Source organism: Pimephales promelas, chromosome 23 (assembly GCF_988280905.1).
Source record: "Pimephales promelas chromosome 23, fPimPro1.hap1.1, whole genome shotgun sequence".
Taxonomy (NCBI): Eukaryota; Metazoa; Chordata; class Actinopteri; order Cypriniformes; family Leuciscidae; genus Pimephales; species Pimephales promelas.
In genome coordinates this window covers 5,006,500-5,032,500 of record NC_142791.1, presented here as the reverse complement: position 1 = coordinate 5,032,500, position 26,001 = coordinate 5,006,500, and the positions used below count along the sequence as shown (strand labels likewise).

At 36.6% G+C, this 26,001-nt stretch overlaps 2 protein-coding genes across 36 annotated transcripts in view; one reads left to right on the top strand and one right to left on the bottom strand.

Moving 5' to 3' along the window:
- Nucleotides 1-17,587, top strand: part of dlg2 (discs large MAGUK scaffold protein 2) — a 199,596-nt gene extending 182,009 nt beyond the window's left edge. For 30 of the 34 annotated variants that reach the window (XM_089126013.1, XM_089126023.1, XM_089126011.1 and 27 more), the window contains 9 exons: nucleotides 4,995-5,171; nucleotides 6,330-6,405; nucleotides 8,389-8,488; nucleotides 12,187-12,237; nucleotides 12,356-12,457; nucleotides 13,659-13,831; nucleotides 14,067-14,176; nucleotides 14,277-14,368; nucleotides 15,046-17,587. In XM_089126013.1, the coding sequence (XP_088982139.1) occupies nucleotides 4,995-5,171; nucleotides 6,330-6,405; nucleotides 8,389-8,488; nucleotides 12,187-12,237; nucleotides 12,356-12,457; nucleotides 13,659-13,831; nucleotides 14,067-14,176; nucleotides 14,277-14,368; nucleotides 15,046-15,152 (988 nt within the window). In that variant the 3' untranslated portion in view covers nucleotides 15,153-17,587. Of the gene's footprint in view, nucleotides 1-4,994; nucleotides 5,172-6,329; nucleotides 6,406-8,388; nucleotides 8,489-8,763; nucleotides 8,810-12,186; nucleotides 12,238-12,355; nucleotides 12,458-13,658; nucleotides 13,832-14,066; nucleotides 14,181-14,276; nucleotides 14,369-15,045 lie in introns of those variants that run through there. The other 4 variants (XM_039677574.2, XM_039677552.2, XM_039677549.2 and 1 more) reach the window with 2 other exon arrangements.
- Nucleotides 17,588-17,991: 404 nt separating this feature from the next.
- On the bottom strand, nucleotides 17,992-22,621 carry LOC120482868 (leucine-rich repeats and immunoglobulin-like domains protein 1). Of its 2 annotated transcripts, XM_039677577.2 has the most exons (7): nucleotides 22,415-22,620; nucleotides 21,898-22,218; nucleotides 21,558-21,815; nucleotides 21,323-21,463; nucleotides 21,016-21,048; nucleotides 20,904-20,935; nucleotides 17,997-18,743 (listed from the first exon to the last, which is right to left on the bottom strand). In XM_039677577.2, exons 1-7 carry the CDS (start codon nucleotides 22,461-22,463, stop codon nucleotides 18,534-18,536), a joined length of 1,044 nt encoding a protein of 347 aa, XP_039533511.2. In that variant the 5' UTR covers nucleotides 22,464-22,620; the 3' UTR covers nucleotides 17,997-18,533. The 2 variants fall into 2 exon arrangements, with proteins under 2 accessions (XP_039533513.2, XP_039533511.2); XM_039677579.2 differs by lacking the exon at nucleotides 21,016-21,048 and having other exon boundaries at nucleotides 17,992-18,743; nucleotides 22,415-22,621.
- Between the last annotated feature and the right edge of the window lie 3,380 nt (nucleotides 22,622-26,001).

The following is a 26,001-nucleotide window of genomic DNA, read 5'->3' as shown; positions in this document are numbered from 1 at the left end:
TATATAGCCTATATATAAATACACACACATGCTTGTATATAGATTTATATCATTTATATTATATATAAATATAAATATTTTAGATATAAATCTTTTTTTTAGGGCTGGGCAACGATTAATCGCGATTAATTGCATCAAAAATAAAAGTTTGTGTTTACATAATATATGTGGGTGTAGTGTGTATAATTATTTTGAATATATAAATACACACACATGATTGTATATAATTAATAAATATTTGCATGTATATACTGTATATATATTTATACATAATTTATATTAAATATAAATATTAATTATACACAGTACACGCATATATTATGTAAACACAAACTTTTATTTTGGATGCGATTAATCGTTTTTTCTTAAATATATACATGCATGTGTGTGTATTTATATATATATATATATATATATATAAATAATTATAGTGCACCCACATATATTATGTAAACACAAACTTTTATTTTGGATGCGATTGATTGCGATTGATCGTTTGACAGCCCTAATTATAATAGTATATAAATAATACTAAATGTCATTGACTTGAACATCATCCACATGAACAACAGAATAAATGAGCACTAAGCCTCAGCTTTGGTCATACAGAATGTTTTAGTTCTTTATTTTGGTAGTTTATAAATCCATTTCCCCACTGAATTATTCACAGACATGATTTTGTTCTATTTATTATCGTGAGGGCACATAATGCTCTGCAGTGAGCATTATTCAGTATGTGTAATGTGACAGTAAATGAGAATTTCTGTCTGCAGACTGCACTAGCACATGCTGTTTTTTGGAAGAGTCTTGAGAAGCATCATTGCCGTAATGATGCCATGGAGGGATGGATTCACTGTAATGGGCTGAGAACCTGCCAGCATACAAACATATAAAAAATATTATTTATCTGCACTGTACGTTGCTTGCAGTTTCCATAACAACCGCAATGTCTTTGTTGGCCGATGATAGGGAACATGTGCTTTTTTCCCTAGGCATGTGTTCCTGTGTGTGTGCGTCTTTGTGTTTTATACTTTAATGAAGCAGGGGTTAACGAGGACATTGAATATAACACTTTGTTCGTGTGCAGTGCGGATCATTTTTTTTTTGCCCTTATTACAGTTTGTCTTTTGTAATGGGATTGTAATGGTGACTTGCCGCCATTACACTGTGCGCTATTGCTTGCTTTTAAAAATAATGTTGCACCAGTGACTGACCCTAATGGACATATTTGCAACATCACATGACTTTTAGAGTGATTTGTGTTCAAATACAGCTGGAAGTGCAGATCAATTGTCTGAAAATTGTGTTTGATGTGGAATAATGCATCTATGAGCCTAAATATTCCCACCCATTAGAGTAGCATATGTGCCAAACTTTATGTGCAACCCATCATTTTTGGCATGCTGTTATCTGCTCACAGCAGTGCAGTATGGGTAGCTGGTGTACTTTTTCTTTGATTCCAGCACAAGATGCATAAATTATTTATGATTCTTTAGAAATTATTTTTTTAGTTTTTAGAATGACCTGTAAAATATGTTCAGTTTTCCATTTAGATATAAATTTGACTTTTGGAGTGTGTATAGAGTTGAGTTTAAAACGTTTGAGGTTTGATATAACCTTATATTCACCCAATAATTCTGAAAGACAATTCACAAAAATATTAAACAGCATGACTGTTGCAACTTGAAACATTGATAGTACTGGGGAAATTACTATTCCCATTTAATATATTATAAGGATTTCTGAAGGATCAAAATGTGAAAAAAAAAATATATATATATATATATATATATATATATATATATATATATTAGGGCTGTACAAAAATTAATTGCGATTAATCGCATCCAAAATAAAAGTCTGTGTTTAAATAACATATTTGTGTGTGCTGTATATAATTATTTTGTATATATAAATACACACACATGCATGTATATATTTAAGAAAATGTGGTATTCATATATAAAATATTTATATTTATATAATATAGATTATGTATTTATATATATATATATATATATATATATATATATATATATACAGAATTTAAGCGCAAACAATTCTTAAATATATACATGTATGCATAGGTATTTATATATACAAAATAATTATATACAGCACACACAAATATATGATGTAAACAGACTTTTATTTTGGATGCGAATAATCGCAATTATTTTTGCACATACATATATACGTATATATATTTAAAAAATAAAAAGTTATTTTGAATTGTAATAATACTTACTATATTATATAGTTAAATAATTGACTATTACTGTTTACTGTCAATTTGATCAAATAAATGCATCCTTGGTAGGTATAAGAGACTTCTTTCTAATACATTAAGAAATCTTATTGACCTCAATCTTTTGAATATTAGCGTATATATATAATCTAATGTTTCATAAAGCATTTTAACCACAGTTATAATACCTATTTATATTCAAGCAAGAATATATTTAATAATAACATGTGTATGGTTGATAGGGGTGTAACGGTACACAAAAATCACGGTTCGGTACGTACCTCGGTTTTAAAGTCACGGTTCGGTACGTTTTCGATACAGCAAAAAGAAAGAAATGCCAGAGAAATTTCCTATTTGTTTAAAGAAAAAATATTTTTAAATAAGTGTGAGTTTTCCTAGATCTTGAAACTTTCAGGTTTATAAATGGGCTCATCTTTGAAGGATGAACAAATAATGTTTTGGTCATCACCTTAAAAATAACATTTAAATATATATTTATTTATATAATATTTGAATTTTGAAGTGCTGGAAAAAGATGTGTGAAGTACTTTTCCAGCCAAACTGGTTCCAGTTAGTGTTACTATATTAAATCCATGGTGAATGTTGCTGGTCTGTGGACGAAAGTATTACTAGTTCATTCACGGCACAATGTTTCTCCTGGTTTCCCATGACAGCGCTGTTTGATCTAATAGAGATCTACGGTTAATAACGGAGAAATGTGAATGCATCTCACTAGATCTCGCAGCGATGTTATTACCTCAGTGGCGAATTCAAATGTTTTCTTTACCGGATCTCTCAGCGCGGTGTGGTAACAGTGTTGCTTGATCGAGATCGGCTCGCGCTGCACAGATGTTGCTGGTCCGAACTGATAAACGATCCATGAAGCACATAACGAGTAGCGCAGTTTCGTTCTGCTTTCATTACGCTTGCCATTTGATGTTGCGCAATGTTGTGTTGGCCGCGTCAGCACGAATTTTGCCGGCAGGAAAAATGGTCCAAGCAATCGTTCGGTTTGTATGCGTACCGAACCGGAAGCCTCGAACCGAAACGGTTCAATACGAATACATGTACCGTTACACCCCTAATGGTTGAACATTGCCGTTCAGTTGCTGTAATGTTGTGGGGAAAAAAATACAAATTTATAAGCATTTGGAGTTGGGAAGAAATGCTAAAGCTAACATGGTTTTCTCCAGGTATCATACAATGTTTCATTTGTTTTCACCTTCATTTTCATTGACCCAGACTGAATAAGAATGCTGGTTTGCATTAAAGTGTTTCTGCTAGGTTTGCAGAGACAAAATGCACCTGAAGGGAGAAGTTTAATGGCCATTATCTCTTGTATTGTGTACTTAGGCCTATTGGACACTGTGACAGCCTGTCTGTTCTTTTGTGTACACATGTGCCTGAGCTATAGTGCTTCCATTCACTGTGTTTCATTGGGTGATCATCCAAACTGCCCTGCTGGAGAGAGATAAGCAAAAGAACCTGGAACATTTTCGCAGGTGAATTTTGAGAATGTAATCGAAAGCACAAAAATAACACAAAACCTCCTAATTTCCTGCTAATTTTTGAGGTGCATACTAAAGATCAGTTGGTGACTCCAGTTCACATGCTTCCCCTTTAATCTGGTCTTTGAGCCTGAGTCATCAGTGTAAAATCTGCCCCTTTCTAAGGATGAGTACATGAATCATGATTTTTTTTTGTATGCTAGGCTGTGCATATGAAGGAGTGCTCCTTGATATGATGATGAATAAGAGGTGATTCACCCACTTCAGACGGCAGGAGCGCGTAGTAAACTGTGATTGCCTTTTGAAAGGGCTTCACATGTCTGTGCTTCTCTCTTGGTGGAGGGTTTCTGTTTTGTGAAGTAGCTGAGATTTTCCAGTCAAAATAATGTTAAAATTAGCATGTATGAATATATTTCAAGGTTTGTGGCATCTGAGAAAGACCTAAATTTCATAATAATGCACAACCACTCAAAAGTGTAGGGTTGGTAAGATGTTTTAATGTTTTTTTTAAAAGTCTCTTATGCTCACCATGACTGCATTAATCCGATCAAAATACAGTAGTATTGTAAAATGCTATTATCGCTGTAATGGCAATGCTGAATTTTCAGCATTATTACTCCAGTCTTCAGTCACATGATCCTTCAAAAATCATTATAATATGCTGATTTGGTGCTCAAAATGTTGAAAGAAGTTGTGATGCTTAATTTCTTTCTTTTTAAAAAAAAAATACTGACCCCAAGGCCCAAACTTTAAACCGGTAGCATATAATTTTCTGTATTTATTTATGATTTTTATCATATTTTTTATGTTATAAAGTGGACAGGAAGTGATAGGTGCATCTTTCATTTTTAAAACAGACTGAATAATGCCACACTAGTCGTACCCCACAGAAATATTAAAATAATATGATGTTGGCTGCCTGTAATATGATATGATGCTAGCCCTTCCAGGCTTGGCAATTAAAGTGACTGCAGCCACTTGGAACGGAGCATTCGGTTGTTGTTTTAATCTGTCATATCACCATAATTCTACACAAACCTACTGCTATGATATGTGCTACCATGGCTAATGTCGCTTATTGTACCCCTCACAGCCGTATCTGCACATTTCACGCACGCTGTTTTCCAAGGATTCAGCCGTTGCTGCTTTAGAGCCGGATTTGAGTTGCTGATTTATTTACAGATGGATGTGAAATTTGTCAGGTCTGTAAAACTGACTTTATGTGTGTGTCTCTCCAGGGCTCTGTTTGACTACGAGAGAGCGAAGGATAGTGGTCTGCCCAGTCAGGGTCTCAGTTTCCGATATGGAGACATTCTCCATGTCATCAATGCATCTGATGATGAGTGGTGGCAGGCCAGGAGAGTGACGCCAGAAGGGGACAGTGAAGAGATGGGTGTCATCCCCAGCAAGAGGAGGTGAGTTTCATGACGAATCCTTCACAAATACAAAGACTAAACTTATTTTTGATATGCCAATTTACCAAATCGCACACAGCCCCCCACTACTAGATTAACATGTGACAGGCCTAGTTCTAATTGTTACCCTACTGCCCTATATTTAAGTTGGCTCTTTAAAGGGAGCATACAATGGAAGAATGAATTTTCCTTTATTCTCCGATATAAAAGAGTTCAATACACTATGTGCATAATAAGCAGTGAAAATGGATCATTCGTTAACATTAACGCATCACATTCTTGCCTATCAATTTTGTATCTGTTGCATACAAATATCTTAAAGGTATAGCAGCAAAAGTCTGTTTGTTTTAAAACATCACACTGTAAAAATGAATATGCTATCTAATCAAAAACAATTGTGGCAACAGATTACAAGCAATGTTATTAATTAAATTTAACAAATTAGAATTGATTAATAATTAATCAAATTAATTCCTTAAAAGTTAACCATATAAAATGAGTAAAACTTACAACAACAACCAAAAAAACATAAATTTAAGTCACCATTATGGTGATCGGTGTTTGTTTTAGTGATTCTGGTTTATTTTTTGGTGTAAACTTTACTCATTTTAAATGGTTGACTTTTAAGGAATAATTTGTTTTATTATTACTGAATTCTAATTTGTTCAATTTAGTTAATAATATTGCTTGTAATCTATTGCCACAATTACTATTGATTAGATAAAGCATATTCATTTTTACAGTGCAGGTGAAAAATTATCCTGTACAACTAAATTAGAAGTGTTTTGTTTGTTTCAGATTGTATGTACTGTACCTTTTAGATTTGGTAATGATTTGTTATAATATGCTAATTTGATACTTCATGTTGGAAACAGTCATGCGGCTTAATATTTTTTTTTTTTTTTGCAACCTGTAATACTTTTTATGGATTTAGTGAACCTTAAAAAGTTAAAAAGAACAGCATTTTTTAGTTAAAATACAAATCTTTTCAATATTAATAATTCTGAAATCATTCTAATCATAACGGCTGATTTGGTGCTCAATAAACATTTCTTATTATTAATGGGGAAAGCAGTTACAATATGTTTGTGAAAAGCGTACAAATGAAGTGTAAGTACATTAGTTAAGTGTTTCACTATGTCTCTATTCCTGTGGCAGGGTCGAGAGAAAAGAGAGAGCTCGACTGAAGACGGTTAAATTCAACGCAAAACCCGGTAGCCTCGATTCTAAAGGGGTGAGTGCTCTATTTGACTAAGTCGGTGCCAACATCCCAAATTCTGTTCGCTCCAGTTTTCTTAAGGTATAAACAGGAAGGGCCCAGCGATTTATTAGACAGTTCATCTGCAGTGTTTCTTCACTCATCTCTCTTCAGTCTATCCGGTTTAGTTGCGTTCGTTCCCTGTCATCTTCAATTTACTTTTCCACTTCAAGTTGTGCTGGTGGGTTATTGAGTCAGTCAGTCAGAACGGAAGTGTGTGTGAGAGACTGTCCCCGTGCCGCAGTGTGACAGCTCACTCTGAGCTCTCAGCATCAGTACTGCAGCACGACCCAACGGGCGCTCACTGAAACAGCCTTAGTATTATGTCTCTCTACATTCATATCTTTTATGAGATCAGTATTGTAAGGTCATCTGTAGTAAATAGTTCTTATATATGTGTATTTGAGAGAGGTAAATGATTAAAACTGAAGGGTGTATTTTTAGTTCGGCACCCAACTGCAGAGCCGTTCAGGGTTTTAGCCTTATGATTCCCACTTGTATCCATAGCAACATCGCAGCCAGGCCTGCACATTTCAGTTTCTTCCTTGTATTTTGTTTCTCTGTCTTGATGAGGAGAAGGAAGGGATGTTGGCACTGATGGATTACTTGAGGATTTTGTCGTGTGGTTTTGTCTTTGTGTTCAGTTGCACCAACTTGTGTATGTATCATTTCAGGTTTATGACTCATAGGATTTCAGTGTTTTTTGACCATGCATTGATTAGAAGTGTTTATATGCTTTATAATAGGGAGAATTAGTTGGGTGAAAGTTATGAATATTCCCTTTAATCACTATCAGGGGTACAATTGGTTTCGTACACTGTACTGATATGTTAAAATAGGTGAAAAACGCAAAAATACACACAAAAGCATTAAAATTAATATCATATTTATTGCCAGACATTTAAGTATGAATCTCATTAAGAAATGTCTAGGTTATGTTTCACCCACAGATCATTAAAAAAATGGACAAACATTGCAATTCATAATAACTAAGCATAATACTCGTCATTCTCATCAATGTATCACATCCTGACAATTATTTCTATTAAAGCATTATTAAATTCAGGATATAAAATACTAGTATGGTTGACAACTTAAATATCTACTGTTTGTCTTTATTTGTTTCTTATTGAGTTTTGCATAACATAATTGCATTATTAAGAATTGCATTACATTATTCAAGGGAGTTAAATAAAATTTTGGTTTTAAAATATACTTGATGTAATGTAAGTCGTTCCATTTTGGGGTGAAAGATGATGTGGACATATCATTGATGGGTTCCACCATTATAGATTATTCAGGAAAATTACGTTCATATCAGGCATATTGAGCTCAGGTTCACTGAAAAATCACATTTAGAATCACCCCAGGCACATATATGTTACTTTGTTGATTTTTCTCAGCATTTTAAAAACAATTCACCTTCAGAAAATCATAATAATACACACAGGCAGCACAAATTAGCCCCATTTGATCAGCATGTCACCCTGTCAGGAGTCCTGCATGCTTAATATTTTTAATATGAGTTTTTTTTTTGTTTTTAAGTCCCCTTTGCATGGCAAAGCTAAACCAGCTTCAGTTGGCCTTTTGTTGATCATCGTTTACCTCCCTTGTATGTTCATTTCTACTGATTATGTTTTGATTTGAATACATTCGAGCTGTCTAAGAATAGCTCAGGTGCTCTGACGTCATGGACAGCAGGGTTTGGATCGGCCTTCACAACAAACAAAGACCAGTGCTTTCAGCTCGAGCCAAAAATAATTCAATTCAATCGTTTCAAATGTGTGAATTGCTCGTTCGATTCGATGGACGATCCTGACCATGAAAACAGAGCGATGTTTGGTTTGTTTCCTGGCTGCTGTCCCTCACGTCCGGCTCCGGTCGTTGTGTTGTTTTTGTCAGCATGTTTGTGACAGCGTTTAGAGCCCCCTGTTTGCACCATGCTCTCTCTCCGCACAGTCATTCAGTGAAAAACGTAGAAAGAACTTCATCTTTTCACGCAAGTTCCCTTTCTACAAGAACAAGGACGCCGACGAGCAAGACGGCAGCGACTCGGAAAGTAAGTAGCCACAAACGCACGTGCACCCTGACACGTAGGTACATAAAGACAGCACACGCTCACACAAACGCATCCCCGGGGTGAGGTGAAAGGTCTAGGTGTGTGTGTGTAGGTAGCTCCAGGAAGCCCATGCCCTCCTTCTTCTGTTGGCGTTTCTCCCCGCCCCACCAACAACCTTACTGTCTCTCTCTCTCCCTCTGTCTCTCTGTCTCCCATTCTTTCATCTCTCTTCGTCTCTCTCTTTCTCCGCCCCCCTGATCGGCTGTGTGGTGTAGGACATCTCTGGAATAGGGGAGGACGGGTACGGAGCAAAGACACTGAGTAAGTGTGTTAAGGAATGGACCCAATACCCCTCTCCCAACCACACATGTAACATTTCAGTTCAGATTTGTTCTTTTCTGTTACGTCAACTACAGACCTGTCTGCATGTGAGAATACTAACGTATGTTGGTCTACAGGTCCTGATGTTTTAGGGATTCCTGCATTACCATCCTTAGGTTTATGTGGTAGCTAAAATGTTGCATGAACGTAACACATGTGAGAATAGTTTGTCAAGTGTTGTTCGTTTAGTTTGTATGTCAAGACTGTTGTGCTGTTTTCTGATGTTTAGTCTTGCACAGCTGGAAAAAGTTTGTTCTGGCCAAAAATGATCAAATGTAAATTGAACAGTTTGTCTTGTTAAAAGTGGGTTCGTCAGATAAAATGCAAAAATAAAAGACACATCAAGTCATTTCTGATTAGCTTACGGACATGATTCAAAACAAATCAGAATGTGCAGTTCTGTTCATAGATATCTAGGCTACTTTAGTTTCTAGTCCTTTGTCTTTGTCTTTTATGATGTCTCTGCAGTGCTGTGCCAAATGTTGTCTTGTGTTTTTGACAGTGTTTTATGTTCACATCAGGAGCATTTAGCTAAAACTGTTGTGAGGAACTGGAATGAGGAAATCCACATCAGTCAAACAGAATATTTAGCATTATTCTCAATGAATTAATATGGATTTGTGCTAAGATGTAATCCATAGAGAATGTTGTTCACAGCTTATGTATAAGTTAACACAGCTTGATCAGAATAGAGGATATTTCTTTTGGGTTGAACGTGTTCATCTCTTTTTCTCAGTAATTTAATCCTCTGTGTCTAATTTTATTTTATGCTTGAAACTCAAGTCTAATTTTGTCCAATGCAACCAACTTAGAGTTGACAGCGAGCTCCTGATAATGATCTTCTAGACTCTTAAAAACTAGAACGTACTGTTATAAGAAAGTTACTGAGTAAAATGATGACTTTAGGTCAGGTTGTTGGAGAAGATAAAGTACTTAAAGTACTGTAGTCCAACTCCAAAACATTAGCTGTCAGGTTTTGAAGTCATCTTGAGAGTGACAGGTTTCCAGACCGAGTGTGTATTCAGAGCCCGGTTAGATGAGCTTGTCACATTGGACATATTAGATTTTGCCATATAATTGTCATATTGCATGATGCTCTTCTAGACAGCCATTGACTGCCATTGTCAACATAATGAAATATGACTTGTTTTTTTACCCATGGCTGGTAAACAGGATTTGTGGCGTTTATTTAATTTATTTTGGAAATGGACTCACTTGATAACGTGTTGATGAAAAATGATATGTGCTGTCAGAAATAATCTTTTCCAATCTGTGGAAAAGTAAACTACTTTCTATGACTGTACGAGATTTTAGATTAATTTGCCATTGTAAGTAAAAAAAAAAATAACTAGAAAAATAGTGCAGTAAACAATAAAACTATTTGTGATACAAACCAGTGGGTTTACAATTACGACGAAACATTAAAATAATATAATAAGAAATATCAGTCAACAGGCAGCATACAGTGATTAAAAATAACTGAAAGTGTATCCAACTGGAAGGCTTGCGCAGTCAAGTTACAAATGGCCACACCCAATCTTAGGTTTAAAATAAGGTGGATAGCTACTCCATATTAGGCGCAGAAGACAAAGGTCACTGTCTGGTCTTACAATATGATGTATAATCTGTCTCCACCAAAATCTCCAGGCATTGATCAAACCCACATAACCTTGTTTAAAATCCTCGCATACCCCTTTTCCACCAAAGCATTTTGAGAGCCGGTTCGGAGCCGGTTCGGAGCCGGTGACTGCGCGCGAACCAGTTCTTTGTGTTTCGACAGCCAAAGAACCGGGAAAACTGGTTCCAAATCGGCACCAACTCTTTGCTGGACTAGAACTGTTCTTTTACCAAGTCATGTTTACGTCGGAGCTGGGGCCGGGTTTAGATGTGTGCTAAACATCTTTTCTGACCATAATATAGGATCGGAACGCCAGGAGAAACATTTGCAGAAACACGATGGATTGGCGCAAGCGTTTCTATTTTATTTATTTATTTTTAATTGAAAACATTATAAGCAAAGAAGAAAACAGTCACAATAAAGAACAAATAAATGGAAAGAAAAAAGACACAAAGCCTTCTTGGTACACAAGTTAGAGACAATCCCAAAGTAATGTTGTACTTGCAAGCATTTCTAGCTAAGACGTATGGCAACGTACACAGTAACGCAACAACGTCGTTCCCAGGGCGCTCTAGTCAGTGAAGTCACAAGTTGAATCAACTCCGAACCAACTTTGAACCAGCGCCAGTTACAAACCAGTTCTTTTTTGGTGAAAATATGTAAAAGTTGCTGTCCTATTAGCTTGAGTCTTATATAATGCATAGAACTCGTCCTTTCCTTTCTTGCCTACCTACAGCACATAGGCATCAGCACCATGACTGATTTTTAGTACTCTACATTACCATCCATGTGAGACTCAACTTGCAAGAGTATTTGATATATCCCCTTTTTACCAAATTTTAAAAGCGAAATTAGGTTGCCTACCTTTCCTTTGTGTTTGATGCCTTAAAATTCTGACTCTGTAGGCAGCTCATTAGGTTTTTGAACAGTGCTTTAAAGTGTGCTTTGTATTGGTAAGGCATATAGACATAGTCCATTCTGTTTATGGCAATAGCTACAACAATAGAGGCCATCTAGCTTTTTCACAGCATCTAAATTGTTTTGGGTAAGTGGAGCACTACACAGTAGCTGATTCATGCGTGATTCATTCTCTATAGTTTAATGTTACCACTTCCACTGAGAGAAATTAAGCTCTGGCTCAGAATAACACCCGATCCTATCTGGGTTTGAATCGATGGATAATAACCATATTGTGTTCCTGCGGCAGCCTGCTTCTGTTCGTCCCAGGGCTAAAAATAAACTACTCTGGCAACTTGAAGTCCCTGTGTGCGCAGACTACCTCAAAACTAGCGTCATATTGGACCTGCGTTCCCATAATTGGACTTATATATTCAATTAGTATTGTCACTGTCTGAAACGTCAGTCTTATCCGTGATTAAATTGCTTTTCTGTTGTCCATCATCATCCCAAAGCCTTTCAGCCGATCCCTTTAATCTCCCAAATGAGCGCTAACTAAATTTTGCCACTGTTTTTCATTTTTCTCTTTTTTTTTAAAGCAAATGTCCTTGTCAACAAGTGCGTAATGACATTACATGCTCAGTAACTCATTTACACATCCACTCGAGCCGCACTCTGAGAGGCGAGACCTTGGTGAAGGGCACATCAAATGCATCTCGATTACTGCCGTTCTACAGAAAGCTATCTGAGTCCCATCACAACCACCCACCCCACTGAGTATGTTTCTGTGTTCTGTTTCCAGGGAGTCAAGAGGAACTGATCCTCTCGTATGAGCCTGTCATCAGACAAGAGAGTAAGTGCTTCTCCACTGTCTCTCATGCTTGGACTGTATGAAGTTCTGTAGAAGTGTAAATATATTACGTGATCGATGTTCAGTTTGTTTGTTGTTCCTGTATTATCTGTTTGAACAGTTAATTACGCCCGACCAGTTATAATTTTGGGGCCCATGAAGGACAGGGTCAACGATGACCTCATCTCCGAGTTCCCGGACAAGTTTGGGTCATGTGTGCCACGTAAGTACCCTACAGAGATCTTGTGGTTCTTGCCCAGGTGGTTATATTATCAGATAAACTCATCTCCTAGTGGATCTTTCATTAATTATTCATTTTACATCTTTAGAAGGCACAAATTAGCCTTCAGTAGAGGCTGACTCAACCACAGTCTCAAAAGAGCCCAGATGAGCAATAGTGTACTGTGTTATTCTCACTGGTGCCGTTATAAATTTCAACTGGAGTGTTAAAAAAACCTCTGGCCAAGGTAGTTTGTAATTATACTCAGTAGTCTTAGGGGGTTTTAAGCCTTTGTGCTGATAGCTGTGCTGGTGGGACTCATCAAAATGAGATGGTAAGGTAAGTGACCTGACCGTAAGAGTCCGTGGTGTTCCTTACTGCCCCACAGTGCTCAAAACTATTGCTGTGCAGTTCCTCATTTCATTGTGCTGTGACTATGAAATCCCTTACGTCAAGGTCTGCTGATTAACAAATTTCAACTAGGTCACTACTTTATTGTGATCGTGTTTCAGAAGTTATAATTGGTCCAAGTTAATGTTCTTCGAGCAAACCTTGAAAGTAACAGTTCGTAACCCACACTTTGTAAGATTTCATTTGTTCTACACTTTTCCTGAGTTTTTAAATGTTTTTGGAAAAGAGCTTTGTTGGCTTGTGCTATACATATTAAGCAAAATATTGACAATATTGTGGAGAGACCCAAAAGGGAAAAAAGATCTTATATCATTCTCATAGTTTGCTGATGAGTGCCACAGAGCTCTTTCGTGTTTTCCATCTTGAACACTTTATTTATTGTTTGCTTTTCAGTTTTTCAAACTTTTATTTAACCGTTTTTGTTTATGTTCAAAATTTTAAAAAAAGCGGCTAACAGTTCTGATCAAGAAGGTAAGTGAGATTATTAGTCTGCAGTGAGCAAAATATAAGTAGAAAATGTAATAGCGTCAGTCTTTCCCTGTAGTTCATCCAGTCAGTGGGATCTAAGGTTATTTCTGCTTATCTTATCTGCTGCTGTCTCTTAGTATGTCACCCCAATAGCTAGAGATATCATTTTTTTATTTGTGAAAGTAGATTTGCCATGGTATTTCTCTTGAACGTATATGTAGATAATAAAGTTGATGATTCCCCATTTTTATGTGTTGTTGAACTGAGTACCCAAGTATTATAAAACTAAAACCTGGATTTTTTTTTTTTTTAAAACCAATCTCAGATACTACCAGATCAAAGCGGGATTATGAAGTGGATGGGAGAGATTATCACTTTGTAAATTCACGAGAGCAGATGGAGAAAGACATCCAAGAGCACAAGTTCATCGAGGCTGGACAGTACAATGAAAATCTGTACGGAACCAGCGTCCAGTCTGTCAAATATGTGGCGGAGAGGGTTAGTATTTACTATGGTTTTACAACCACAACATTACCATGAAGCCTGCTTACTAATTTGGATTTTACAATTTGGGATGCCTTGCCAGTACTCATGAGTACTTTGGTATAGTGTCTTGATATTGTTTAACTTGACATCTCAAAGGCCAACACTTGTCCTTGTGTCGTTGAATGTGTTCTTTGTGAATGGCCCCTTGCTCTACTGTTCAGCTTCCCATCATTTATTGGTTTTCTAGGGAAAGCACTGCATACTTGACGTGTCTGGGAATGCCATAAAACGACTACAAGTAGCACAACTCTACCCCATTGCCATCTTTATAAAGCCTAGATCCATGGAGTCCTTAATGTAAGTTCACCACACAGCTCTATGATGGTGTATTAATTCAATAAATGATACAAATTCCATTGCGTTCAGACTCAAGGGGATTGATAAATTTGTGTTTCAGGGAGATGAATAAGAGGTTGACGGAGGAACAGGCCAAAAAGACATATGACCGTGCCATGAAATTGGAGCAGGAGTTTGGCGAGTACTTCACAGGTAACAGTTCCTAATCCATCGAGAGGACCTGAGCAGCGCCTTCACGCTCAGAGGCTGTCCAATATCAGCTCATTTGCATATTCTGATAGTCTTTTGCATATGCATTACCTCAGAGGCCAACCATTGCAGCTTGTTGCATCCATCATATTTGACAGCAGAGCCATGGCGCTGACGCTTTCCCCTCAGTGAAACACTTTCTCTTGAAATATGCATTAGCCTGACCCCTGTGAGTGTATGGAAGAATATGAAATAGAGCATAATGATTCATTTGAGGACATTTTGAACCCACGTGACAATGCTTTTGCTCTATTTTTTAATTTCGTTAATCTGCACCTGCAAGAAAAGAGATTTAAAGAATGTGTTGCTTTGCTAATAATACTATGTATAATGTTATTTTTAAATGAAAATCTGCATCGTTCTCTCTGCCTTGTTAGAGATTCTGTTGCTGGGTAAAATGGCTATTCTTACCGTTCGCACAAGAAGAATTCATGAGCGATAAAGTGGCTAATGATCCATTAAGTTCAAAAACGATCATTATGAAACTGTCACCGAGGTTTCTTACTTATTGTGGCGCAAAATGATAAAGGCGTTGCTCCGTAAAGTACATAATAATCTATTAACGTCAGCTCTTTCTCTCTCTCTTTCTCTTTCTCTTTCTCTTTCTCACTCTCTCTCAGCGCTGGTTCAAGGGGAAACACTAGAGGACATTTATAACCAGTGTAAGATGGTGATAGAGGAACAGTCTGGACCTTACATCTGGATTCCTTCAAAAGAAAAACTATAAAAAAAATCACTTTTCCCTGGCAGGGACCTTGGACTGCAAAAAAAACAACAACAACGACAAAAAAAAACATAGGAATAATTTGTAATATAATATAAATTATTATTATGGCAATGTTTATTGTTAACTCTTACAGTGATTTTTTTTTCTCTTGTTTGTTCGTTCGTTTATTTTATGTTGCATTTTTTCACTTTCAATATGAATGTTCCTGAATGTACACCACAAAGTGTTAGAGGCATCTTTGTTTGCATATTTATTGGTTAGCATTTTAATTTAAGGAAAAAAGGAAACAAAATTTAGCATTCTTCAAACATTCTTGAGTTCAGAAGGACAAGTCAGTTTAGATCATCACGGATGATTTCCACACACCATCACCACCTCCAAGAAGAAGAAAAAAATCAATGTTGATATCAGCTTTTGTCACTTTTCACCCAATCGGTTGGTTTCACACACCTCCCAGACTCATTTCACAAACTCAGCATCTATGCACTGCTGTGGCTAACAACACACACATTGATTGTGTTCTTTTATTATTTTGTTCATTTTGTTTTGTTTTGTACAGACATCCGTTTTATTTTGGTTCAAATTGTACATGAATGCTTACGGATCCTTTCGGAAAGGTTTCTTGTGATTAAAAGATGCTTTAGTTAGTGTAAACGGCTGAGGGGATTCAACTAGCTGTAGGAAATATGACATTATATTTTGCTATTTATATTGATAGAGGACACAACAGCACAGAAAATATTTATAAAGATGATATATAACTTTGTCTAAAGAATCATTTTGGAAAAGAGACTTTACTGGTACTGGTGTATCATATTGTGCCGTTGCTGTTGTGCTGGCGAGAATGAAAGGTAACGAGTGTGTGTTTTCCCTGAACAAAACGCCCCCTGATCCGTCCAATTCGGGAATCTGCTAATTCTAAACTGAGCGAGAGTTCTGAAATCCCAAGAGCTCCGAGATTAAATTGGCTGAGAATTTGAATTGTGTTTCAGCTTTGTTCAGTCTGGATAACAGGAAGGAGAATCATTCATTGAACGGCCTCCCTCAAGCACCCTCTAAAGTGTTTACAGTACCTCGACTACAGTTCAGAGAAATTGAGGGCCAAAAGGATAAGAGCTTTTACGTAAATGTAGTATAAAGATCTCTGAAACATTTTAGTTTGTTCCGTTTTTTTTTTTTTTTTTCCATTTTGGCATGCTTTACACTTGTGGACATGACCTTGGCTTATAGTCCACTCATTCACAGTGCATACTTCGGTCATTCTTGCCCTTTACATGTCTAGTTCAGAGAGATATATCCGTCCTTCTACTTTAATAGTAAAGCTCTCGCCATTTTTGGAAACTACAAATGCCAAAAGCCATTAACTCGTTTCAAATGTGGGGGGAATTATTTGCAATATTTATTGGGAGATGTTACAGCACGGTTCTGTGGCAAGAGTCTTTTGACCTACTGGTCACCACTTGCCTTAAAAAAGGGAAGAGGCTTTTCGGGCCAGATAGACATTTTTTTACGCTTTCTTGAAGACTGAGCACTTTTGTATATTTGAGAAATTATTCACAGATTGTGTTCAACCAGATAGTGGACACAGAGGGGGATTTTCAGAAGAGAGGGACTGAATATCACAGTGAAGCTCTTCAGGGTGTAATATGAATTATGACAATGTAAGCCATGGATGGCATCAGTGACTATCAGACTATAAATTGAACATTTGAAATGCTGTGAAAATATTTTTTCTCTTCTACACGTGTACATCTTCCCCTCCCCCCTTATTCAATGTGATTGTTCTATCATCTGTAGCATATCATTTTCTAAATTTATTTCTTAATGCACACAATGGATCTTGAAAGCATCTCATTTTTCGGATTTTGGGTTCTCTTCACATGATTATTAGGTAATCAAAAATGCATCTCAATTACTGATGCAGTGGCTTTCATGAAAAATCAAAACCCTGCACTTGAACAAGGCTCTCCGAAGCCTTATGGTGCTCACACACATAGTCTGATTTGGTCCATTAATTCCAAGTGAATGTTCAGCTTAGTCAAACGTGCTGAAATGGGGTTGTTTTTGTCTCAGGGTTGCCAGATAGGGCTTAATCACTGATATTAAACCTTCAGATCAAAGTGCATCTGTTTATCACACAAATCTCAAATGTTTTATTCCTGATACCTGCGTTGCATTTAGTCTGATTCTTTTGGTTCGCTTTGTGATTTATTTATCGCCGAGTGGGCGATGCAAAATATTTTCCACGCATTGTTTCTTTTTTTTCTCCCCTGAAACCCAAATGATATGTGCAATTTTGTATATAAATATCTGTTTGCACTTATTGTAGTTGTATAGGAGATCTTTAATTAACACTGTCCCCAAACCTATTTGTTTTTTTCTATTTATATCACAGGAGATTAAAGTTAAATCATTAAAGACTTACATCCCCCTTCTGACTGTAGGTATCATTTCCCAGCATTCCATGGGTGCAACAATTTATGCACATTTAGAAAAAGTGAGACTGTACAGTTATCTACACATGTCTGTTTGACCTTTTGGCTATTCTGAAGGAAAAACAGAGAAAGGAACCTAACCTGTTACATTGCTTCAGGTATACATCGTGGTGCTCTACTCTAACTGTAAGTGAAAGATGTGGTAAGACTTTTATACTCATCAGGTAACTGACGGCTGTCTCTAAAGTGCTGTTTTTGATCTCTTTTGTGCACTGTGAGCGTTTGCACCTCTTTACTGACATCTAGATTTGCCTTTTAACATCAATTAATCTGCCGCCGACTCCATGGCATGCCGTTTAATTGATATACAGAACCTTTAACAGAGTTTTTTTGTCATGCAAGACAGGCAAGTGAGCCCAATAGCTCTCAAAGTCATTTACCTAATCAGTATGTATGACAGTCACTAATGGGTAGGATGGAAACTTACGACCTCCCATAGTGTGTCACTTCAAATACTGTATCCTTGACATTATTGCAAAGGCACAGTTTTCAATGAAGCCATTTTATTTCATCAAGTCTTTATTGTGTGTTTATGCTATTAACCGGTGACAAGTGCAAGAAAGGAAACATGTTTCCTCTATTTTTTTACAGAATGATGCGTTTTTAATGTAATTAAAACGATTATTCCAGAGACGCATCGACCATCTGGAGAAATTCTTGCTCTTTGTGAGGATCAGAAACAATTATGGTTGTCCATGGTCGAACTGCTTTGTTTTGATCTGTTTTTGCTGCCATCTGGTGGTTGATCAGGATAAAACATGTATTTGCTGCTCGGCCTGATTGTCGCTCTTGTAATTTGCGCAGCAACAGATTCATGAATATGAAAGTGTGTTCGTATTCACTGATTGAACTCCAACATGGTTTTTAGTCTCTTATATTAGATGTATCATTCATCTCCCGCCTCAGGACACGCTGTGGTCTGTTCTTCATCACAATACTGAACAACTGTGACCGCACTGCATGTGGGTCCAACCTCGGAGTAACCAAAGTCCTCAAAGTGTTGCGCTGCAGCAGAGGCCTGGTTGGGCTCTTTCGGGTCAATGAAGTCTGTGTAGACGTACAGCACAAGGGTCCATTCTACAGTGTCGGGTACTTCCTGTAAGAAAGAAGTGGCCAGAGTAAACCAGAGTAAAAAAAAAATATAAACCTAGGCCAACATTTATCATGCATAGCATTCCGCTGGAAGAGTTTTTATGACCTAAAGAACCCATAAAATAACATGATTGCTTCATAATTTAGCATCAGGGGCCTTGGCACCTTCTGTTGCAGCACAAAATTAGGCTAAATGTTGAAGTGTCACACAAAATGACAAAGTAATATTGATAAGATCCACCTTCGTGCTAAAATAATTAGATTGTATCAAATTAGGCCTATAAATGTGAAGATATATCAGAAATATGACAGAGTTTTGAACTTGCTTTAATTTGCATTAGCCATGCAAGTTTTTTTTACTTTTTGGGATGGACGTTTGTCCTATTTTGAGTGGAATGGCGAGCAAGTGAAGACACCTGAGCGGGTCCAGTACTAGCTGGTTGAAGCGAGTACATGAGAGGACACTGGCTCCACTCAGAGATTATAGAATCTGGTGAATGTGTTTGGTGTCGCCCAGCCTGCAGCTCTGCAGATGTCTGTTAGCAAGGCGCCATGCGCTAGAGCCCAAAAGGATGCCACACTCCCGGTGGAGTGGGCAGTCACACCAAGGGGGCACAGTCGACCTTGCTGTTGGTATGCCAAAGCAATGGCGTCCACTATCCAGTGGGACAACCTTTGCTTGGAGAGAGCCTTTCCCTTCAACTTCCTACAATAACAGACAAAGAGCTGGTCTGAGGTCATGAAACACTGCGTTCTGTCTTCATCGATGCGGAGAGCACATACAGGACAGAGCAGTGCCAAGGCTGGGTCTGCCTCATCCAGGGACAGCGCTTGCAGGTTCACCACCTGGTCCCAGAAGGGAGTGGTAGGAACGTTGGGCATATATCCAGGCCGGGGTCTCAAGATCACGTGGGAGTAACCCGGCCCGAATTCCAGGCACGCTTCGTCAACAGAGAATGCGTGTAGGTCCCCTACCCTCTTAATGGAGGCCAATGCAGTCAGAAGCGCTGTCTTCATTGACAGAAAGTTAAGCTCAACTGATTGCAAAGGCTCAAATGGAGCAAATGTTCTTTATCAAGCTCACAGATAATTGGCTTTATGCCCAGCTGCACTACTTCCTGAACTTCAGCCAGCTCCTTGTTTCCTGTCTGCCATTATTGGACAAATTGATTAGTTCAGGTGCGTCTGATTATTGTTGCCATGACTACTGAGGTCAAGCACACCTAAATTAATCAATTTGACCAATAATGGCAGACAGGAAACAAGGAGCTGGCTGAAGTTCAGGAAGTAGTGCAGCTGGGCATAAAGCCCATTGTATGTGCATTTCTTAATCAATATGATTCTAAACTTATAATAAAGTATACTACAAAAACCAGATAAGTCCAGAATATAAACACAAAGCGTTTCATTTGACGTTAAGCATTTTCCTCCCATAGAAACTCATAATAAGACCCATAATGTGGCTTAATGCATATTAGAATGCACTCCTTATATCAAAATAACGACATATTATGTAATAATAGGGATTTATTATGTTGTAATAATGATTTATTATGTCGTAATAACAAGATATTATGTCAAAATAATGACTTATCAAGTCGAAATAACAAGATATTATGTTGTTGTAACGAGATATTATGTCGTAATCACAAGATATTATGTCAAAATAACGATTTAAGTTGAAAAGTTAAAGAGTAAAGTTTTCTTCTTTTTTTTTTCACCTTGCGATTCAGGGCTTCCGTACTTCCGTTAAAAATAGACTGTAAAAAAAAAAAAAGAAACCTTCAAAATGAATGAAATCATTTGGCGAAATGATTTGGAACTGTAATGCGGTCAAGACCTGACTGGAACTACTTTAGCCATGCGTTTCCATGAAAATAATTGAATGCCGGTTTAGAAAATAATAATTCCACGACATTGTCAACCAATCAGAATCAAGCATTCAAAGGCCCCCGCATGATTATCGCGACTAATATCGAATAAAATCCTCTTTAAAAATTAAAATAATTAAATATCTATTAAAATATTTGATATAAAAATAATTAATTAATTTAATTTAATATTTAATTGATATTTAAATATCAATAATTGTATTGTCCATGTAAATATCTACTGAAATTATTATAGCATCTGTTTATAATGTATTTGATTGATTGCCCATTACCTGATAAATTCCAAGGCCATTATCTGCATCTCCTGTGAAGACAATTGGTTGTGTATGATATATATTAAGCAACAATATGTACACACATTCATTCGTTGTATATTTTCAATACCTTCATCAGTTCTGCCATTTTCAACTCTTTGCCCTAAAAAATTATAATTACGGTAAAATATTCTGTACAAAATAGAATAATTTAAAAACAGTAGTTGCTGTAATTGTATTTCAGGTTTTATAGCTTGTAGAGAAACTGCAGAGTTTTTAAAAGCAGAACAGTCTGTGATTCATTCTCCTTTTCTTCATGTCTGATGTTTTTGAGTAAACCTAAATCATGATTGCTGTGGGTTTCATAAACATGCAGTTATTATTTTGCTGAAGCAACGTATATGAACCTTGTTAATGTATTTGGGTGAAAGTCTTACTGTGATGGTATTTGTAAAGGCCGTAGAACATGATGCACAATCCCAAAACACCCATGAGTGTTAATCCACTTGATAGCAGAATCTGACCAGACGTAATTTTACCACTAGAACCATTTCCTTGGTTAACTGGTGAGTTCTCACCTCAAAAGAAAACCAGAAAATTACTTTTCACAATTGTTCTGGTTTAAGTTCTGGTCCTGAATATAATATGGCGAGTGCACAATGATCAGCTCACCGGTAATATCTACGTGCTGTTCTGATTCTCCATATGCATTTGAAGCACTACAGCTGTACGTGCCGTAATCTGAGCTGGTTATGTTGCTGATGTGTAGAGTTTGGTTCATCTCGCTGAATGAGTGTCTGTGTTTCTCTAGAATGGGGACTCTTTCTCTCCTCCACATCAGCTGCAGAAATGACCCGCTCACTTCACATTTGAGAGTCACAGATGTGTTGGAGGTATGTGAGACCACAATTTCTGTTACACTTGGTGGGTCTTGAAATAAAAGGTGTTAATGAGCAAACACAGATAAACAAAAAGATGAATTACATTTGAATGATTAAGATTCTCGACTTACATTGAATAATTAATGTATAGTTTCGGGATTGTATTGTTCCATTTCTTCTAGTTATAGTTTCCATGAAGACTCCTTCATCCTGTGCTGTCATGTTCTTCAGAATGAAGGTGTTATTGTTAAAATAGTAACTAGCCTCTTTACAGCAATCACTGTAGCATTTGATGCCAGTTCCATTGTTATAATATTGAATACACATCTGACTTTTATTAGGTTTTAGTTTGGCCCATGAAACTGACTCAACAGTCTCTTTCTGATGAAGCGACATTCCAGTGAGTTCAACGCGACTATATAAGCCCGTCTCCACTTCAAGATTTTCTTTTGCTGTTAAATCAATATGTATAGTCAGTACAATCCATAAACAGATTTAAACATTTGACTGAAAGACATTGTGAAAGAAGCGTATTCATGGTTGTCCATGAAGAATTACATGGAGAATTTTCAAATTAATAATATACACTGGTGTGTTAATAGCCCAAAAAAGCAGACACAGCCAAAGAGAAGAATCAGAGACACTTACCAAATACCGCAAACAGAAACAGCCAGACGAAAATGAAACATCCAGGCATGGTAAGCCAGCAGTTAGACTTTTTGAAGCTAAATTACCATTTATTGTAAATTATAACCATTCATATAACCATGACAATCTGCATGTACCTTATGCGCTTCTATGCACTCGAAACCTCGGAGTAAAAAATAGCCACTTCAAACCACAACAGGAACACAAAAGTGGGTAGAACAAGGAAGAAAGCAGAGCGGCTCCTATTCAGAGTATCTAGTAGATGTACATGTTATGTTCATTTAACGCAGTACATCGGATCAATAACTCATAAAAGACAAACTTGCTCTGATTCAGTTTATCATTCAAATGTAATATGTATATATATATATATATGTATATATATATATATATATATGATTAAGATGTCATCCTGCTTTGTTAAATCTCCAGATGACTTTGACTGTTTAGTGATGATTTGGTTTAATTCTGTATTATTTTTATGGGATATTTACAGTAAATAACTGTCCTTTCTGTAAATGTCTGGTCCTTTACTGAGTTTGGATCAGCTCTTTTTTAAAACATCTATTAATATGAGGAAGTGAGCTCAAAAAGGAAACCCATCATATGTAGATTAGATTATTTTGAAGATACTTCCATTTAACGCAGTACATCGGATAAATAACTCATAAAAGACAAACTTGCTCTGATTCAGTTTATCATTCAAATGTAATATGTATATATATATATATATATATATATATATATATATATATGATTAAGATGTCATCCTGCTTTGTTAATTCTCCAGCACAAATCTCCAGATGACTAATTCAGTATTACTGTATTTTTATGGGATATTTACAGTAAATAACTGTACTTTCTGTTATTTAACAGTGTATGTCCTGTCCTTTACTGAGTTTATACATTATACTCTAGTCAGCTCTCTGGTGTTACCCTTCAACAAGAAAAGACCAATTAATTGCAAACTGTCAAATAAATAGGTAATGGTGTAGTAGATTAGATTATTTTAAAGACACATTTCCAGTCTGAATGGGGGGAATAGGTTATCAAAAGTACAACTTCCTAAAAACTGAAGCCCCTTAACTGACTATTATTTATCCTTTTGTCATTTTTTTATTGTTTATTTATATTATTTGAACCTTTTTTGTGTTCATTCGGTAAAGTAGTATACATTTAAGAAAGTAGTATGTTTTACAGTAATATAAATTAAATATAAATGTGCAATGTATTAGCAGTAGCCTTATGAGAGCATAATAGATGTGGATATGTATGAACAAACACATACAGTTATGTGCAGTGTAGTAGCAGTATAATAGTACAACTAATATAGATATACAGCGTATTAACAGTAATATGATAAAAACATCCTGCAAAAGTTGCATGCCAGACATTCCTCCTCCTGTAAATCATGGCTGGAAGATGGTAGGAGATTTCTATGGAGTGGACTGGATGACTGGAGAGGCCCACAGAGAAGGAAGTGAATATTTGAAATAAATTCGTTATTTTTGTTTGTTTTTGCGCACAAAAAGTATTCTTGCCGCTTCATAAACTTAAGATTGAGCCACTGAAGTCATTTGGACTATTTTAACGATGTCTTTAATAACTTTTCGAGGCCGGCAAGTTTCAATTCCTCAAAAAGCCTATGGACTAGTATGCAAGAGTGATCCAGCTCTCAGATTTCATCAAAAATATCTTAATTTGTGTTCCGAAGATGAACGAAGGTCTTACGGGGTTGGAACAACATGAGGGTGAGTAAATACTAACAGAATTTTCATTTTTGGGTGAACTATCCTTTTAACAAATGTCTGCACTCAAGAAAACACACAACACTCAGAATAATTATTTATTCATAAATTAATTCATCCATACCTACCTCCATTCATCCACCCATCCTTCCCTACATCTATATCCATCCATCCCTCCTCCATCCTCCCTTCTCTATCCATCCTCCCCACCCTTCTATATCCATCCCTCCCTCTTCCATCCTTCCCTCCCTTTTATGTCCATCCCTCCATCCTCCCCTCCCTTCCCATCCTCCCCTCCCCTCTATATCCATCCTCCATCCATCCTTCCCTCCCTCTTCCATCCTCCCCTCCCTTCTATATCCATTCCTCCTATATCCATATGTCCTATATCAAAATAATTTCTTAAGTTTCTCTTATACAATTTATTACATTTTTAAGACACACAGACATCAATAATTAGCCTGTGAATATCAACAATGGTGACAATTAGCATGTTGCATTGCATTCTGGGTGCCACCAATCAAAACTCATTCATGGCTCCCTTCATGCATTGCTGCATGAATAAATAATGAGCTTATGTTCAGAGGTGATCTATTTGTCACTATTGCTGAGCTTTATACGTAAATTATTGATGTCTGTGTGTTCCTACATAACATATTTTTTTTGGATTTTTTTATTTATTTGATCGTTTGGATTTCATTGAAAAGGCTAAAAATGGTATGTTATAAAATGACCGTGCTGCTAAAATCCATAAGGTACATTTTTCTCAGAATTTATGCTCTTAATGGGTTCAGTGATTCAGGTCAATTAATGATTATGTTAAAACACAACCAACACCATCTGATCACCTTTTCTATTTGTTCATCTGGCTGTTATAATTCACATACAGCAGCGAAACAAAATATAAATTTAGTGATTTAAGGTACAAGAGCCCAGCTAAACCAAACACCGATCACCATAAGGGTGACTTAAAGGACAACTCCGACGCAAAATGAACCTTTGGTCTAATTACACATTGGTACCTAGTCAACCGTTCTGAGATTTGTTTTCATGATTATTGAAGGTAAAGAGTTTGATCTCTAAAAACTGTTTAGCTTATAATGCTAGTATATGGGGCATAGAGTAATGAAAATAAAAATCGCTAGTTAATACCACTAACAAGGCTCAAAATAGCCCAACACTAACACAGTAGCATAATAAGGGTCCCTACATGCAAACTGAAGCATTGAGAATGTTGTAAGTGTACAGACCGTTTAATAAGAAGATATTTTATAAAGACAGTTCACTTTGCGAATACAGACAGGAGCCATCTTTGGAAAATAGTCTCGAGCAGTCGAACCACGAACGCCGAGACAAGTTCTGTACACTTACAACGTTCCCAATGCTTTGGGTTGCATGTAGGGACCCTGATTATGCTACAGTGTTAGTGTTGGGCTATTTTGAGCCTTGTTAGTTGTATTAACTAGCGATTTTTATTTTCATTACTCTATGCCCCATAAACGTTATTAATTTATGCACATTTAGAAAAAGTGCACTGTACAGTTATCTACATATGTCTGTTTTATTTTTGTTTAATCTTTTCTTCCTTTTGGCTATTCTGAAGGAAAAACAAAGAAAGGAACCTAACCTGTTGCAGTGTGTATCCCAATAAAGACATTGCTTCAGGTATACATCGTGGTGCTCTACTCTAACTGTAAGTGAAAGATGTGGTAAGACTTTTATACTCATCAGGTAACTGACGGCTGTCTCTAAAGTGCTGTTTTTGTTCTCTTTTGTGCACTGTGAGCGTTTGCACCTCTTTACTGACATCTAGATTTGCCTTTTAACATCAATTAATCT